Source organism: Rosa rugosa, chromosome 6 (assembly GCF_958449725.1).
Source record: "Rosa rugosa chromosome 6, drRosRugo1.1, whole genome shotgun sequence".
Taxonomy (NCBI): Eukaryota; Viridiplantae; Streptophyta; class Magnoliopsida; order Rosales; family Rosaceae; genus Rosa; species Rosa rugosa.
The window spans coordinates 42306663-42325134 of NC_084825.1; the positions used below are offsets into that span (position 1 = coordinate 42306663).

Sequence of the window (18472 nt, forward strand, 5' to 3'; positions counted from 1 at the left end):
CCGTGAAGCAAATGGTGTTGCAAATAGGCTTGCACATCTTGCTAGTAGTGGTTCTTTTGATGATGTTTGGTTAGGGGAGACACCTGCTATTATTCAGGATGTTCTCTATGAGGATTATTGTCATTGTTTATCTGTAGCTCGGGGTTTAGGTGATACGTCCCCCCCGATGCAAAATTTTACTATTAATATAATAAATGGAACCGGGCGTGGGGCTGAGCCTCCCAGCTAGGCTGGGTTCCAAACCCCTTTCAAAAAAAAAAAAAAAAAAAAAGATCTACTATTGTTCATTCTAATTTATATTTAATTTTTAATTTTTTTTGTTTGATATATATATATATATATATATATATATATACAGTCCGGCTACAGTGCGGACGTCCGTACCGTGTGGACGGTACGGATTTCCCGTTTTTCCCTACTTTCCGTTCACATTTTCACATCTTAACCGTTCAGTTTTTAGGTCCTAATGTATAGATCACCTCTGCAAAATTTCAGCCAATTTGGTGATCGTTAAGGCATCCAAAACTCCAAATTACAACAATGTATACGAACGGTTCCGGTTCGACAGATTCGGTTCGTTTGTGTAAATTGCAGTTTTGGATGCCTTAACGATCACCAAATTGGCTGAAATTTTGCAGAGGTGATCTATACATTAGGACCTAAAAACTGAACGGTTAAGATCAAAATATGTGATCGGAAAGTGGGTGAAAACCGGAAATCCGTACCGAAATTTCGGTACGGACGTCCGCACCTGAGAAAAATCCTATATATATATATATATATATATATTTTTTTTTTTAAAGTTAACACCATTCAAAAACGAAAAAAAAAAAAAAAGAAGTTGAAGGCTACCGGCGTGGCTCCCTCATACTTTCTTCGTATCTGTGTAGACACACACCACCGTCATTTGGATCCATTCTCACGCGCTTCCACTTCCAGCTTCGAGACTACCCGATCCACACCTAGCTCCGAACCCGACCCGCTCCAACTCCCAGCTCCTCACTCATTCTCTCTCTCCATTTTCAATCTTCTTCCATTGTTCCTCTCCACAATTCCACATCTTCAACACCACTCTCTCTTCCTCCCCAGATTCAAATAGTTTTCTCCGCTAGGTAAATCCTCAATCTCTCCTCGAATTTTCACTCTTCAATTTTCGATTCAATCTCTCTGATTATGATGATGATTCTGTTTCTCTGTTGCGATTGCTGTTAATGGAAGCTTAGGCCTTTCGAAATTGCTTCAGCTCCGGTGTTTCTGTTTTATCTACTGGATCTAGAGGTACCTCTTCTCTTTTCTGTTCTGCCATATTTGCATTCGCTTTGATTGCTTAAGAAGATTAGTGATGGAATTGACCGGGAAAGTTTGAAGTAGTTGCGGCGAAGCTCGATGATGCTCGTTTTAGTTGCTCACATTTACATGAAGAATAGAAAGGGAATTAGGTGTGACATTTTTGGTTGTTTTGCTTAGATGAAGCTAAAAGTTCAGCTCAGAAAAGTAGCATTGCTTTTGTTAATTTTGTTTTTCCAAGTGTGAGTCTGATTGTTTTACATTTCGTTTAAACTTGAAAGCAAGAAGTAGCATGTGTAGACTTCAATTTTTTCATATATTGGTTTTGTTGGATTCAAAATAGTGTGTTTTAGAGGGTTTGAGTTATGCATTATTTGCTGTCTAGTGGTCTGTGGAATTGCCACCGGCTGTTTTCGAGATTATTTGGTTTTCAGTTAGAAAATAACATATATAATTTGGGTGATATGTCCTCTGAACCTATGGAGTTTTTCATAGGAATACTGCTGGACGAATAGTTTTGGTGTATTAGTTGAGCCATTGAGGAAACCACGTACTCCATCTTCATTTGGGACTATGGCTTTGTCAGAATGAGTTGAGTTGCACAGCATCTGTTGACGTGAAAGTTCAATATGGGAATTTTTGATGGATTGCCTGTGTCTCGAGACAAGGAAGTAAGTTCTATTTTTTTTTTTTTTTTTTCAGTTATACCTGAATTCCTTTTTCATGTGTGAATTAGTTACCTATCGAAATTGTAATGTTGCATTCTCATCCCATAGAAGATATTACACAACAAGGTGCATGTGACCTTTTACGATTTACATAGAAATGCATAATATGTTTGTTCTTAATCTAGAACAATTTGTTTATTCCTTTCTAAGATTATGAACTGGGAATCCTACTGAATAGTATATCTAATATATATTATCTTTTTTTTTTTTCTGACTAATACTTTTTATCTGTGAGTATGGGGGTTTCAGTGGTTTGGATGGCATTATCTCTTATTCTAAGATATTCATATATAAAGGGTTTGCATAGAATATGTTTCGGATAGTTGAAAAGTTGGTTCTGTGTCTTGGTCCCAAAACTTCAAAGTTCATGAAATATGTTGGGCTATTTTTGCCTGTTTCCTTTTTCCAGAAAATTTTAGACTTTCACTTTATAAATTATCACAGGAACCTGGAATCCCGAACTCAATAGCTGCGAGAGTGCAGATCATAATATTATTGCTCATTAGATTAAAAAAAAAAAAAACTGCGTTTCTTAGTGTTTAGGTCTGGCACTCTGCATAATGCAAATGTTGAAATGATGACAATAATCTTGTGAGGTAAAAATCTTTTAAAGTTTTACTGTAATACAGTTCACTATCTAGAAGCAGACCCATTTAGGATATACTGTTGTTTTAAATTAATCCTTTGGTTTGTATACTGCAATTTAATTATGCCTTCTGATATTTTTCCTGTGATGTTATGGTAACTTCAGTATCTGAGGGAAGAGATTTCAAGAATAGATGAGAGCTGGGCTGCAGCTCGTTTTGATTCATTACCTCATGTTGTTCATATTTTGACATCCAAAGACCGTGAAAGTGAAGTCGAGTTTCTGAAGCAGCAAAGTGATGTTGTTGAGGAGGTTGTGGATGAAGTTGTACACAATTATCACAGTGGCTTCAACAAAGCAATTCAAAATTATTCCCAGGTATCTTATAGTTTTTCTTGTTCGATATATATGTAATGTGTCTGGCCATGTTTTATGTAGTCTTTGTTCAATTTTCGAGCTTTCTAGTATGCTTGCTGAGAAGAAATTGAACCGTTTAGGTGTAACTACTAATAATACATCTGCTGTTTGTTCATCTTTAAGTTGGGTGTGATAACAAATAATACATCTTAGGTGTAAGAATTTTTTGGACACCTATAACTGAAGAAACACGCGCATATAAAGAAACCGGACAAAAGTCAACAATAGTAAGCAAGTAGTGGACAGAAGGAACTTCCAACTACCTAGTAAATCATAACCTCTATTTTTAATAATTGCTTCATAAAATTTATTGGATTGATTACTTGTCACATAGTCTTCGTATGTTCATGATGATGTGAAATACTTGGGCTGCCTTTGGCGGAAACTCCACATCTTCTAGTCTCTCGGACGCTGGTTGAGAAATTGAAAGAACGTTCAACTTTTGGAAAATAGCGCTTTTGACTGGGGAGGAGAGGCTTGATTTATGTTCATGATGATGTGAAATACTTGGGCTGCCTTTCGAGGAAACTCCTCATCTTCTGGTTTCTTGGACACTGGTTTAGAAATTGAAAGAATGTTGAACTTTTGGAAAATAGCGCTTTTGGCTAGGGAGGAGAAGCTTGGTTAAATGGTGTTTCTCTACCCCGCTATTTACTATTTCTCCTTGTTTTATTTAACTATTGGCAAAGAGGTTTGGATGGCCTATGAATGTTTCTCGTTAGAAGGAGTGGATGGAGGAAAAGAATGACCTTTTGGTGAGACTGGAGGCTTAGTGTTAAAGTTATGTTTGTTTTGTAACGATCTGAGGATTAAAGGTGGTTTAATGGTGGAAATTCTGTATCTAGAATGACAACCTTTGTAATGAAGCTGTTGTGGTGATTTCTACTAGGGATAGTTACTCTGTTCAGTTTGAAGTGGTGGCTACAGTTTCAAGGCTTCAAGTTGTTGTTTGTTTCATTCTGGGTAACATGAAGAGAATTCATTTTTCGATGGATGTCTAGTTTGTGTATTCCACTTTCCTCCAACTAACTATACTGGCTTTCCTCTCGTAATCCATATACAACCTCTCTTGAAAATCATCTAACGATCACACTGTTCTCACTATCACTCCAGCCATATAAAAAGCTCAAGTACCTCTCGAGGTGCAATTTCTTCTTGGATTGTTCTCTTGGGAGAGTGACGTGTTAATACTAGTAAGATTGTTCAATGGAAGAGGTCTTAGGTTTGCCTTGCCCTCACTGGTGTACTCATTTGCAAAGGAGCAGCTGAAAGGATTTATCACTTTTTCTATTTTTCTTCCTAGCTCAGTGGCATTGAAATTGTGGAAGAAACTGAGCTTGCTAAATTTGGTGCGACCATTCTTTTCATATTCTTTTTTTTGGCTGAAATGTGGTGTGCTTTTGGTGGTGGTAATGGCTTAGGTGTTCTGTGCTACACGTTTGTTAGGTGCTTGGTCTGAGATAAAGAGTTTGATTTTCGGCTTTGAGGAAGGGGATCCATTGAATTTCTTAGGGACAAGGCTTGAATCTAGTCTTTTCTTAAGGCGTTGATGTATTCTGAAATGAGAAATTACCCTCTCTTGCTGAGGAAGTTATGTCTTTATTGGATGTTTCTTTGATTTGCTTGTCTCTTAGTTTCATGTTTATCTGGCTGTTCTGCTTTGAGTATATTTGTTAAAAGTGTACTGCTGCTTCAGGCCAAAAACAAACAAAAAATTTATTTTCTACGGTGAATTAAAGAAACGCTCCTTTCTCACTCTTTCTTCAATTCCTTCCAGATCTTGCGATTGTTCAGTGAATCTACCGAAAATATTGGTGTCTTAAAGGTTGATTTGGCTGAAGCAAAAAGGCGTCTTAGTTCCCGCAATAAACAACTGCATCAGTTATGGTACCGGTCGGTGACATTGCGCCACATAATCTCCCTATTAGATCAAATTGAGGGAATATCTAAGGTTTGTCCAATCCTGTTTCCTGTCTTCGGGTCATATCAGGCTCAATGTTAGTTTCATAGTATTAGTTTAGTCATGCATAATTATAATTTATGACCACGCATGCAAAACATGCGTATGTAATTTGATATGCCTGGATATGTATCCGACCCGACAACTAATGAATTGTTTTCACACTTGCAATCACACCCACCCACACAAACACACACCTTTTGACTTAAACTCATGAGCTACCACTGATAATCAGAACACACCCATGTGTTCACATAGACAGAGTCACTTTGGCTTTACTACTCATTAGTTATCACTCCAGTCAGATTTAACAGATACACACCCACACACTGAATCAGTCTTTGAACTTACAACTCATGAATTCGCTTACAGTTGCAGATTATTTTACACATACATATGGTTTGATGCATCCCTATTGTCTAGTAACCTCACCTTGGCACTGAACTACTAGCAAAAATATTTGTCCCAACTGCATCATTTTGCGAAAAATTCTAAAGACCTATTATATCCTGTTCAAAATGTGGTTCAGGTTCCAGCTCGTATAGAGAAGCTCATTTCCGAAAAGCAGTACTATGCCGCTGTTCAGTTTCATGTTCAGTCGATGTTGATGCTTGAACGTGAGGGGCTTCAGACGGTAGGTTTATCAACCCTTTCCTTTAGCAATCTTATCACATAATTTTTTTTTCTTTCTCTTATGGTGGCTTCCTGGAAGGTTACTTTCTAGTATTTATACCTCAAAATCCTAGATCCTGAAACAGTACAACATTCTCAACTGGTCAATTGTCCAGGTTTGATCTCTTTAGCATCCAATATCATGGTCATCTTTTCTTTCTCTCCTATGATTCTGAGATTCTCTGCACTGAAGGCCCAGGGGAAAAAAAAAAAAAACTATTTTGATGATAATAGATACTGCATTGTTATACGACTAATGAGTCTTTAAACCTTTGGGCCTTTCTTTCTAAAACTTAAGAGCATCAGAACATAAGCTAAATAGAAATTCATGCCATCTATCTTATTCTTCCATTTTCCTTTCATGTTTTATTTCCTTGAGGCAGTTTTGCATTGGTCGGAATATTTAAAAGGATACCTTTTTTTGGTGATTTGTTTAAATTGGTAAATATGATTACTGGCTCAGGTTGGTGCCCTTCAAGATGTTCGCTCTGAGTTAACAAAGTTGAGAGGAGTTCTGTTTTTTAAAGTGCTAGAGGATCTACACGCTCATCTTTATAACAAGGGGGAATATAGGTATTTACTGATCCTTCGTTCTTCCTTTTTGTCTACTTTCCCATACGTTAACATCACTTTGGCAGTAGCACTTTTCAATTTTTTTTAAAAAATTAATTAATTAATTTATTTTACTTTAAGCCTGTTTTGTTTACTTGCATACTTAAGTGGTGGTTGGGACTTGGGAGGTCCTGTGGTGACTGATACTCGGCAGTTATCGAAAATCTACTGGTTACTCATTTTTGTACCAATTCATGTTGGGTGTACTGTGTATAATTCTTGATGCTGCTGCTTGCATGCTACCTTTTGAATTCCTCAGGTTTATCATCGATCTAATTTTGGTTTACCAATGGAGAAGAGGGGAAAGGATAATAATAAAAATTCTTAGAATTACTCCTGTTTGATTGTAATATGGAAATGAACAAGAAACGTGGAGAACTCTTAAGTTTTCAATTTTCCTCTCAAACTTTTTCTTTCTGCAAATCTTAGGTATTCAAAGAGAATTAAGTTAATCAACTGGCAGCAGTATTTCTATCCATAATGTTCAACAGCATCCCAAGTTGAAATCCCCCTCCCCCTTCCCTCCCCAAAGATCAAAGTAATAGTTACCAAACCAAATACAAGTATAATATTAATATATTCTGTTTTCTTCCGTGCCGGACATAGAGTAAGTATTTTTCTAATTGACTCAGAAAATTGTTTATGGTGATTTTGAGACTGAAATCTTCCTCTTGGGGGCAGCCTTTTTTGTTGTCCTTGGGAGCTTGGGGGTAAATTGCTAAAACTTGCTAGATCTGTCATCTTTCCAGTCACTTAGTGCTATATTTTTAAAAACTATTTGATTTTCGTTTCACTGTTTCTTATCTGTAGCTCTGCTGCATTGAGCTTGCATGAAAGGGAAGATGAGGTACCAACCACCACAGCCGTTGTATTTTCGATGAGTAATTCACAATCCCTGTCTCGAAGAACCAGGCTGTTAAAAGGTGATAATCAGCTTGGTATTCATGGAGATGGATCATATAGGGCAGGTTCTGTTGATGGAGGGTAAGATTAGAAAGTTATCTGTACTGGTTAAAGCTTGCTATTATATTCTGGATTTTGTTCTACTGATATTTTATTCATCAATTGATCTGCATTTGAAAATGATATTAGTTTTTAAATTGTAGCACCGTTGAATATTTAACTTTCCTCTTCAATCGAAGTATCATATAATGTTTCAAATCATCAAGTGTCCCATATTTGTTACTTGTCATTTTCTGCAGCTGCATTTTTCTATGCAGTTAATTTCTTTGTCAAAAGTAAAAACCTCCTGGAGGTGTATGAGACAATTCTATGTTCATCAGGATTAACATATGTTCTAATATGGGAAGCAATCAAGGTTTAACTAATATGGTTCCCAAATGATTAATTTGTTGGAGAGAAATACTTCTTATATAGACATAGCTGCTTAAATCCTGTTCTAACTAGTACTTAGATTTGGAAAAAGTTTAATTAGATATTGATTAGTATGGTTTCTGAATACTATAAGCAGGCAGTTGTTTGTACAATAGGTCTTTCATGATAATCTATATCCATTTGCTACTGTACAGCCGATTGAAAATCTAAACCTATCGATCTTACATTGCTGAGTTACATTTATTCACAGAAGATTATGAGTTCATAATGTTATTGTTTCTACTTCTATTTGGTAAACTTTCTGTAACGTTCTGAACGTTTTATCAATTTAGTTCTTCTGTTGATGGTCCTGACGAGGAGGGCACTGAATTGCATGATGAAGCTACCTCAGATGGGCATTCCACATCAGCTAGGGCCAACGGTGATGTCAAAATCGTTCCTCGTCAAATGCCAACATGGCTTCAGTATTCCACTCCGGATGAATTTCTTGTAAGAGAACTGTCAATTGATATCTAATTTTTCTTCTGATGAATTTCTCTTCCCTGTTCTGAAAGTTTTGGGTTTATACTTGGGTTTAGGAAACAATCAAGAAAAGTGATGCGCCACTTCATGTCAAGTATTTACAGACTATGGTCGAGTGCCTTTGCATGCTTAGGAAAGTTGCAGCTGCTGGCGCTATGATATGGTTTGAGTCTGGCTGACTTACTACTCTCATATGGTTTTAATTATGGTAGTTCTTTCACTTATCTGTATGTTCAAGATGACTCATCAGCTTCTTTGATATTGTGTTCTCCCAATAACAGCCAAAGACTGCGACCAACACTTCATGATATTATCACATCCAAAATTAAAACTCATGCCGAACTAGTTAATTCTTCGAGGTCTGGCATCGGTCAGGCTGCCAGAACTGCTACTCCTGGTCTACATTTCATGAAGGGACAGTTAGAAAGTTATCAGTTGCCAAAACAGAAGCGTCAGAATGGGATATCACTAGCTGGAACTCTATTGGCAGCGAGCCCTGTCTCGCCTGTGATGGCACCTGCGGGGAAAGCACAGGCTGCAGCAAAAGATCTTGTGAATTCTATTTTGGATGCTGTTGTTCGGATATTTGGTGATTCCTTTTATTCACTAATGTGTATTTATTTTATTTTTTTTAAAGTTTACATTTGTTTTTGACATTGAAACTGAATTCATTTGTCTGATTGTTCAGAGAACCATGTTGTTGTTGGGGAGCTTTTAGAATTAAAGTCATCTCAACAAGCAGACATGAATACACCAAAATCAATGCCAACAGACATAAATATTAATCCCGATTCTGAATCATCTCAAGTTACTGGAGGCTACAGCATTGGTTTTTCCTTAACAGTATTACAGGTAATGGATCATCCTTAATTTCTTACGATTGAATAGCGGATGGTTTAATCTTTTGAATCTTGCAAAAGGAACCCTGCATCACGTTTGTCCAAAGATCTCTTTCATATATTTTCCTTCCTTTGTTTCTTGTGTTTCTGTTAAAGAGTGAATGCCAGCAACTTATTTGTGAGATACTGCGGGCAACTCCTGAAGCTGCATCTGCAGATGCTGCTGTACAAACAGCTAGATTTGCGAGCAAGGCCCCTTCCAAAGATAAGAGGCAAGTAAACTCAATTCTCTTCCATGTTACCATATAACATGCCTTAAATTATTGTATCTGAATTTTTGAAATTTAGATTTTGTTAATTTTCTTTCTAGTATTGTGTTTTTTGTCTGGGACTTGGAACTTGTGTGGACAAGACAACATGTAGAGATGAAGGGACAGTGAACCTCAGGTTCAACGACCAAATTATTGAACCTGAGGGGTAATTTCTGTTTAGGGTTGGACTTTGTTTTGGGGATTAATGGTTGTTGTGGAAGAGGGTCTGTTGTGAAACACATCTAGTGAATTGCTAAAATGGTACTGGTAGTGTGGTGGTTAGGGTTTAGGCTGTGGCTTTGGAATGTTGATTCTAGCCGGAATAGTCCTATTTCCTATAAATTTATATTATTAGACCCACACAACTCTTTTGGTCAAAGTACTATTTTGGGGAGGGAGGAGCACGGCTGGGGAATTTGCTTTATTTTCTGTTTGGTTTTGATTTTGAAGGTGTGATGTTAGCCTCTGGTGACATTAGGAAACTTTAGGTTGAAATGGGATTGCCCTTGTAGCACATCTGATATCGGGAGCGTCATGAGTTGCTTTCTTATGGTGGAGTTGTCAAGCTGCTAGATAGGTTTGTAATAGCCACATTATAGAGGCGGTCGAGTATTTTGCTAATTGTGGTGACTACTCTGTAATCATTTGACTGCTCGACATCTCTTAACATCAGATGCTTACCCGACAACTTTTATCTGGGTTTTCTTCATTTCTTAACCAATCCTTAGGTTGCAGCCTGAAACATTTGCTACAGCCTGAATTTTTAATGACTAGAAATGCCAAATAGTTCCATATGCCTTTAATTTCTGCCCTGGTATAGCATTTTTCACATTTAGCTCCCTTTTCTTACTCTTGTGTCTTGAGCATATATATCTGCTTTTCTGTTTGTTTCTATGGCTTATGCCAAGTTTTTCCCTGATGATGGGTTACAGGGACAGTTCAGAGGAGGGTCTTACCTTTGCTTTTCGCTTCACAGATGCTACTATTTCCATTCCCAACCAAGGTATGGAGATTTCACTTCTGCAGTACCTTATCTTCAGACAGACTCACAGACACCCACATACTAACGGTGCTTAAATAATAAATATACTGTACCTATCCCCACTAAAAGATCAGCAATGACAGATGGATAAAGTTGAATTACCCCATCCTTTAAATCCGATTGACCTTGTGGTTTCCACAACTCTCTTATTAGATTTATGTAATTTATATGCAGTTTTCTGTAAATGATGGTTTTACTGAATGTGAATTAAATTATTATTGCAACTTTACAAGGACCCATCACTTCACCTTGCTGTACCTGTGTCAAGGATTCAGTTTTTGGCATTGTCTGGTTTACATTTTTAATGATTATAGTAATATTTTATGATGGCTTGCATCTTTCATTCTACAGGGGTTGATCTCATTCGTCAAGGCTGGAGTAGAAAGGGCCCAAATGTATTACAAGAAGGTTATGGGTCGGCAGCTGTCTTGCCTGAGCAAGGCATATATCTAGCAGCATCTGTATACCGGCCTGTTATTCAGGTTTTAGACTTGTTCCTTTTACTTTGGCCCATGGTTTATAATATGCTCTTAATCATGTTCTTGATGTCAGATCTACTATCTCTGTGGTGTCCTTTTCTGACTATGTGCATTACAGTTTACAGATAAGGTCGCTTCTATGCTTCCAAAAAAGTATTCCCAGCTAAGGTCAGCCTCAAAACTATATTGTTCTCTTTTCTTTAGTGCTATAACTTCATGTTAACTTGCAGTGGAATTGATGCTATTAACTTATGCCTTATTTGCTTTCAGATTTATAATTATTTCCCTTGCTTATCAGATATTGTTGCTTGCCATGAGAAGTTATATATAGTAGAAAAAACATGTTGAGCTTTAATCTGAAGTTATCTTATCACTCTGATCCTAATTCAGGACAATCACCATCTTATATATTGACATCTGTCTGTGTACATCAATAACAAATCAACTTTCTTAACCCCCCTAACCTGTGATATTTTGGGTGGAATTTTATTTTGGACAAAGAAAAAGAGTGAGAATTTTATCTGTTGGTTCCCTACTTTTCTATATTGAACGTTCAAACGCATAAGCAAAAGGATGTATAACGAAAATTTGTCCTCCTCGGTCAGAATTAAAGCTCTTTGGATATAAGTAATTCCAGAAATCTGGTAGAAAAGAATAGAAACAAAATTCCCAAAATCCAGTATACGTAATTTGATCATACAGAATTACATAATATAATTGCTTTTGCTGGAGGAATATGGGTTGCAATTTGCTAGGCCTCAAATCTTCTGATCCATTACTTAGGTTCTTTCTGTTTGAAGTTGGTAATGCTTGGGTTTTGTTATGTTATCTGTTTGATTTGATATTATCCACAGCTGAATTGGTTCACCACCTTGGTCATCTTCATTCTGTTTCCTAGTCATGGATTAGGATGTTGCAATTCCTCTTTTCTGTTTGCTTTATTGGAAAAAATTGTAATACCAACTTCTGGACCTGCAGTAATGATGGGTTGCTGGCTTTTGTGGAGAACTTTGTGAAGGACCATTTCTTACCAACGATGTTTGTAGACTACAGAAAAGGCGTACAACAAGCTATATCAAGCAAGTTCTATAACTAATTACTCTAAAATGACTTGTTTCTTCCATTAACTTGCATTAGAATGCAATTATATATTTTTATTATTATTATAATTTTTTTTATTTTTTTATAAGCAACCTATTTGGAATGTGTGCGTGCAACAATAGAATACAAGTCATCAAAGGATAAACTTAACCCCAAAAACAAAACATCTCCAACATAATAGAGCAGTTAGTGGGCCAGAAAGTTGTGGAGGACAAGTAATGCATAAACTCTAAACTTCCCAGACATTTTTATTCAGCCTAACGAAATAAAATTAGCATCACTCTTAATATTTATAAGATCTCCTGCATTGTATTTAATTTTGATATTTTGCAACCTGGTCTATATGATGATGAGTATTTCAGTGCTTTTCAAAAATAAAAATGAAAAGAAAAGGACAAAAGGAATGAAGAGTATTTCAGTGTAGTTGTTATGGTTGTCAGTCTTTAAGAAACAATTAATATGGTCCCCAGGCCCTTGGGATCATTCTTCACAATAAAATTTCTGATGTTTTGGGAGCATTCTTATAGGTCCAGCTTCATTCCGACCGAGAGCTCATGCTGCTGCATCTTATACTCCTTCAATTGAGAAGGGTCGTCCTGTCTTACAGGGACTTCTGGCAATAGATTTTCTAGCAAAAGAGGCAAGTTTTAGCGTTTGCTTCTTCTGATATTTATAGTACTCTACTTATCAGTCAACTTACTTGGTCATGGAGAGTAAAGCTTTGTTTCTCTGCTCCAATCTGGATGATTTTTTAACCTTTTGCTTGCTCATTTACTCTAGGTGCTTGGTTGGGCACAAGCTATGCCTAAATTTGCTGGTGACCTTGCAAAGTATGTTCAAACTTTTCTGGAGCGAACCTATGAAAGATGCCGGACCTCATACATGGAGGCAAGGATACCTTTCGACTTTTCTATTGACTTGGGACACTAATATCTTTCTTTAGTTATGTTGATATTCTTTTTTCGCCTCCATTGTTTTCTGTCTATTTGTTGTTCAGGTTTTATGTTAAAATCTTAATGTTCTTCTGAATTGGTAGTTCCAGCTGTGTAGCCAATTGCTATCTTTTGGCTCGTTTTCTGTCTAATTTTTGTTTAGGTTTTATATTAATCTTATAATCTTAATGTTCTTCTGAATTGGTAGTTCCAGCTGTGTAGCCTATTGCTATCTTTTGGCTCCATGAGGGAGGAAATGTAGAGTTCAAAATTAAACCGCTACCTAAAAATAAATCATATCTCACAACTTTGATCAAAACAATGTATTAACCTTGTCACCAACCATACCCTAATATGTAACTGTCAACACTAATGAATATTTGCGCATCCTGTCAGTTATGAGTTCTTGCTTGACCCCTTGGCAAATACTACTAAGGATGGTTAACCACCAGATATGGCACATCACAACCATGGAAAGTGCTCTCTTAATAATTTTATTCACATTTTTATTAATTCCTCAGGCTGTTCTGGAGAAGCAGAGTTACATGCTCATTGGCAGACATGATATCGAGCAATTGATGCGACTTGATCCTGCAAGTGCATATTTACCAAATGCATTTGGGCAGTCAAACATGGAAACCCATGCTTCGGATGCTGAAAATTTCGAGGTTGAACTAGAACTGAGTGAGTTACTGTTGAATTTGCGACCTATTAAGCAGGTATCCTTCTACTAAGTGATTACATGTTCACTCCTTCTGTTTTTTTCTTAGTTGAAGATGTCAGACTTAACTTGTCTGCATGTATTGTTAATAGTGAGGTTGCTAATGAAGTAGTGATCATTTCCTTCAATATTAAGATTTTGAATTGATGCTATATATTTAACTGTTTCAAAGGATAATCTGATTCGTGATGACAACAAGCTTATATTGCTGGCTTCCCTCAGTGATTCATTGGAGTATGTTGCAGAGTCTATTGAAAGGCAAGTTATCTCATCTGCTTGCAGTCTTGAATTAATTCTGAATTGATTCTGGGTTAGCAAGAAACTTAATAGTTTAAAGAAGAATCAAGATCCTATTTCTGGGGCCTATCGTTTGATTATGTGGCAATCACTTGTGGTATATAAGACTAATGGATTCTAATTGTGCAAATGATAGTACTGTCCCAACACCATGATTGCTTAGGTGGCTTAGCTGCATTGTTGAAATCCGGTATTAAGTTATTGTGAGAAGAATCATGCAGCTACTTTTCTGAGCAGTATGCTAATGGAATCGTTTGATATTGTCTTTGTTCCCTACACAATGGACACGTATTTCCAAAAACTAATTTGTCCTTATGTATACAAACAAACTGATTGCTGAAGTTTGAGCTTTCACTCGTTCTTGCACGAAGTTCTTAGCAGTATAGTAAATGAGGTTCTTAAAAATGAGCCTAAATTTAGATCTTTGGTAAGGTCGTATATAAAAAAATAAAAAATAAAAATAAAATTGAAAAAAGATAATAATAAAAAAAAACACAAACAAAGGTTGCTTTGTTAAAGCACCCAAGATGCTGACCACAACATGCATGCCTAATTTCAAATAGAAATTTTCCCTACTTTAGTTATCATTGACTAACCAGTTGCTGACCACATGTATGCTCTATGGAAGATCCCTAGAGATAATAGTAATAATAAAGAAAAAACATTGCTCAAAAGTTTATATTTTTCTCTAAATATTTAGGTTCAGTGGTTCACCTTCTTCTCTACCCCTAGCTAACGTAGGAACTTTGTAATTCTTCTCTATCCCATATTTATCATTTTATAGGTAATTTCACAATTTTTTTTCTGCACACTACATTTTCAGAAGCTCATTTGTTTGATGTATTTGTTTATGGTATCAAAATGGGATATTCGTGAGTATTTATTATCGGCATGCGTTTTATATCATTTTGATGCAGTTTATGATAGCTTAAAATGGTTCATAATTGTCGTGCATTGTATAGGCTTGGAGAGACTACATTTAACGCTCCAAATCAAGTAGAAGTTAATGGCAAGAACCGTCACCGACGAACAAGTAGTGCTCCTGCTAGGGATCTGGCATCTTTTGCAGATGAGTACAGAAAATTGGCAATTGACTGCCTTAAGGTTTTACGTGTTGAGATGCAATTGGAGACAATTTTCCATATGCAGGTATGTCAGATGTAGATTCAAAGTTGTCTAGTTTGAGATTGATTGCAACATTGTCTGACTGGAAGTTGTGGTGTAAACAGGAAATGACAAACAGGGAATATATGGAAGACCAGGATGCTGAAGAGCCAGATGACTTCATTATTTCACTGACTGCACAGGTTAGTACATTCGTTTCCAGTATTTGGCAGATTGGTGACACTGCAAATGATGTTGTGGCCCTACTGTAGGACCTATATGAAATATCAACTTTCCAATAAATTGTACCATTCCTCTTGGGCCTAAAACTTTCAAAACAACTCCCAACTCTGCTAGCCGGTTAAGTACATGGAATAGTATCAAAACATCTCTCTCTCTCTCTCTCTCTCTCTCTCTCTCTCTCTCTCACAACCCTGTGACTATTATGTATGCTGCTTGTAAAAGAAAATAATTTCCAGTTGTTGCGAGTGCCACATGTTCTCAAGTCCTTACGTATTGTTCTGTTTCTCTTCCTTAGATAACGCGTAGGGATGAGGAGATGGCACCTTTTGTTTCGGCACTGAAGCGGAATTACATATTTGGTGGGATTTGTAGCGTTGCAGCAAATGCATCCATCAGGGTTTGTACTTTGTATACAAAATTTCTGTTAGATCATTTATGAAGTTCTCTAAGCTAGTTTCAGGTGTACCAGTATTTTTGTGTATTTTGTATATTGTAGCATTTAGTTTATTTCTCTTGTTCACTTATGATATATGCAATCTTAACAGGCTTTGGCTGATATGAAATGCATTAATCTTTTTGGGGTTCAGCAGATATGTCGGAATTCAATTGCACTTGAACAGGTAGGTTATTATCTTATACGTCATGTGATATACTTGGTGCTTTTCCTGGTTGCTAGACATATATGCTTATGCTGGCTCTATGTCAGACCTTCATGATGCATTGTTAGACTAATTGAACTCAGTGAAGTCGATTTAAAAGATGTGATGCACGATGAACTGCTTGTTAGTTTGTTTCTCTTATGTTGACAATGCCCAATAGAAATGCACTTCTTTACTGTAAGAAAAGGGTCCAAAACATAATTGGTAACCAGCACCAGTTATTAACAAGTCGAGTCCTTTTGGCAGTGTCCACTCTTACCTCTAGCTGGTCTTGCTGGCATTTGACATCCTTTACAGGATTCACATTGAGCAAGTTGGCTTATTTATTTTTTTAATTTTTTTATTATCAATAACTGGTCCTCCTTGACTCGAACTCGAGACGATGCCACCAGACCAACTTTTGACCTAATGGGCATTTGTATACTTCAGTCCATAGATTCTTACCCCATATTGTCGAAAGAGTTTTGGATCAGGTTTTCTGAGTTTGATTTTGACTTCAGCAACGATTACACCTTTCTATCATTATCATTGGCGTTGCAGGCACTGGCTGCTATCCCAGCAATTGACAGTGAAGGTGTACAACAGAGACTTGATCATGTCCGAACTTACTATGAGCTTCTAAACATGCCATTTGAGGTGAGTCATTTGAAATTAAATTTTTCCTTGTATTGTGTGCAAATTCTGTATTTCCAACAGAGATCCTTAATAATATCATCTACCTTTTTGCAGGCCGTGCTTGCCTTCATAACGGAGCATGAGCACTTGTTTACAGCTGCCGAGTTAGTCAATACATCTCTGTTATCTATATATCACAGCTAGAGTAGTTTTAGTAGCTGCTAAATTACATGTTTGATTCCCTGACAGGTATGCAAATCTTCTAAAGGTCCAGGTACCTGGTAGGGAGATTCCAGCAGATGCAAAAGATCGTGTATCGGAGATTCTATCCCATTAGTTTTTCCTATTCTGGATTTTGGATATATTATTTGTTCATCAAGATTGATTCTGGAAAAAGGGCCGACAAGCATGTAAAGTGTTGGCCATTATTTCTCACAACGGCGGAAGCAGCAAAAGCAGTTACAAAAGCAAATTTTGTGGAAGTTGCCACTCAGTATGTTGGTGGCAAGTTTTTTGAGGGCAACATCGATCTCTCTGTTTCTATGATTTGTTGATGTGTATTAATAATTTTTTGTGTATGTGTCCCATTGTGCAAAACTCAGTTAGTTTGATTTTAAAGATCTGAAAGCCAGTGTAAATTTTTGTGGTGGTTGGTAATTGTAAATCAGTTGTATCGATTCTTAAGAGAAGTCAGCTGGATCATAGTCTAGGACTACATTACAGCTCCGTGCACTTTTTGTCGAATGGCACTTTAAATCTCCATTGAAATTATTTTAGTTTTGAGAGTGATTTACTGAAATCATGCTTCTCTTCGTTTCATTGGAAGACGGCTCAAAACATGTCCCAACCTTTCTGGCAAAATGTCTTGTTGCTTTGTTAGCTCAAAGTTTCTGATGGAAAGTAAACCTAATCATTTGTTGAGCTTCATCGCCAAGGAAAATGCTATATCCTTATTACTAATCAATCCCATAATTAATTTGTCCACAAAGTATATGCGAATTAATATTTTTGAGATTTGAACAAGGAAGATGTTATAACCCCATTAGGAATTAGTCCCCTAAGTAATTTGTATGAAAAATATACCAAAAAGTTTACAATACGTCCGATGTATTTGCTCCATGTTACATTGGTGGTGTTATCCTAAGACTTTGGTTTTTTATCTTGTCACTTAGGCTGTAATAAGTAACTTATAATATTAGATATAAATTCTTATCTATTCTCAAAATGCAAAGGGAAAATAAAAGGTTGAAATGAATTTATTCTTAATTTCGTGGAAGATAGATCCCATAACTTTAAAAATTAAAAATAAAATTAAAAAATCCTCAACAGCATAATTTCTACCAAAAGTTGTGGATTATAGAACACAGTTTTTGTTTTTTCACCAAAAATTTTCATCCCCAAATAATAATTTTTAAACACTTCTCAGACGTAATTTAAAAATTACAAACGCAATTTTTCTTCTTTTTTTATGATTCATCAAATTTAGAAAATAATAAAAGTCATTAAAAAATTCAGTCAAGGTTTTAGTGCTCCATCAATTAGAACATGTTCTAAAAATCCTACTCTACAAATGGTGGCCTTATGGTATAGGAGAATTGTTAGGAAAAATAGTATTAACAAAGTTTAACAAGTTTTGACCTGCGTTGCATTCCACAAATACCCCCAAGGCACCTCCCAATATACCAAACCATGCAAAGTCTCATATCTATTCAAATTGACATGTTTCTTAATCTTACCATTCGAAAAGCATGATTGTTAGAATGTGTTTCAATTGATAGTATACTGAAACGGATAATCCGTTAGATATTTTTGTGCTCCGCAAGTTTAGGTAATATTTTAAAGTCATGCATTACGAATAGTCGAATACTAAGCTCACGACACATTTGAAGTTCCAATGACACATGGAATTCAAAAGATGACCCTCAGTCCCAGACACGTCCAGACATGCCAAACCATGTCAATTCCTATTTTTATTCAGTCTTTTGTGCCATGAACTCACTATTGGTAAAG

General features: G+C 36.4%; 1 protein-coding gene across 1 annotated transcript; it reads left to right on the plus strand.

Moving 5' to 3' along the window:
- The first annotated feature begins 857 nt into the window (after positions 1–857).
- On the plus strand, positions 858–17281 carry LOC133714475 (exocyst complex component SEC8). The gene is made up of 28 exons (XM_062140598.1): positions 858–1112; positions 1224–1278; positions 1783–1958; positions 2767–2979; positions 4796–4969; positions 5508–5612; positions 6114–6223; positions 7073–7246; positions 7930–8086; positions 8176–8282; positions 8401–8708; positions 8808–8971; positions 9115–9230; positions 10202–10272; positions 10663–10793; positions 10909–10958; positions 11769–11869; positions 12419–12531; positions 12672–12779; positions 13345–13542; positions 13717–13802; positions 14804–14990; positions 15071–15148; positions 15484–15585; positions 15734–15808; positions 16388–16483; positions 16577–16626; positions 16712–17281. Exons 3-28 carry the CDS (start codon positions 1917–1919, stop codon positions 16797–16799), a joined length of 3204 nt encoding a protein of 1067 aa, XP_061996582.1. The 5' UTR covers positions 858–1112; positions 1224–1278; positions 1783–1916; the 3' UTR covers positions 16800–17281.
- The last annotated feature ends 1191 nt before the right edge of the window (positions 17282–18472 follow it).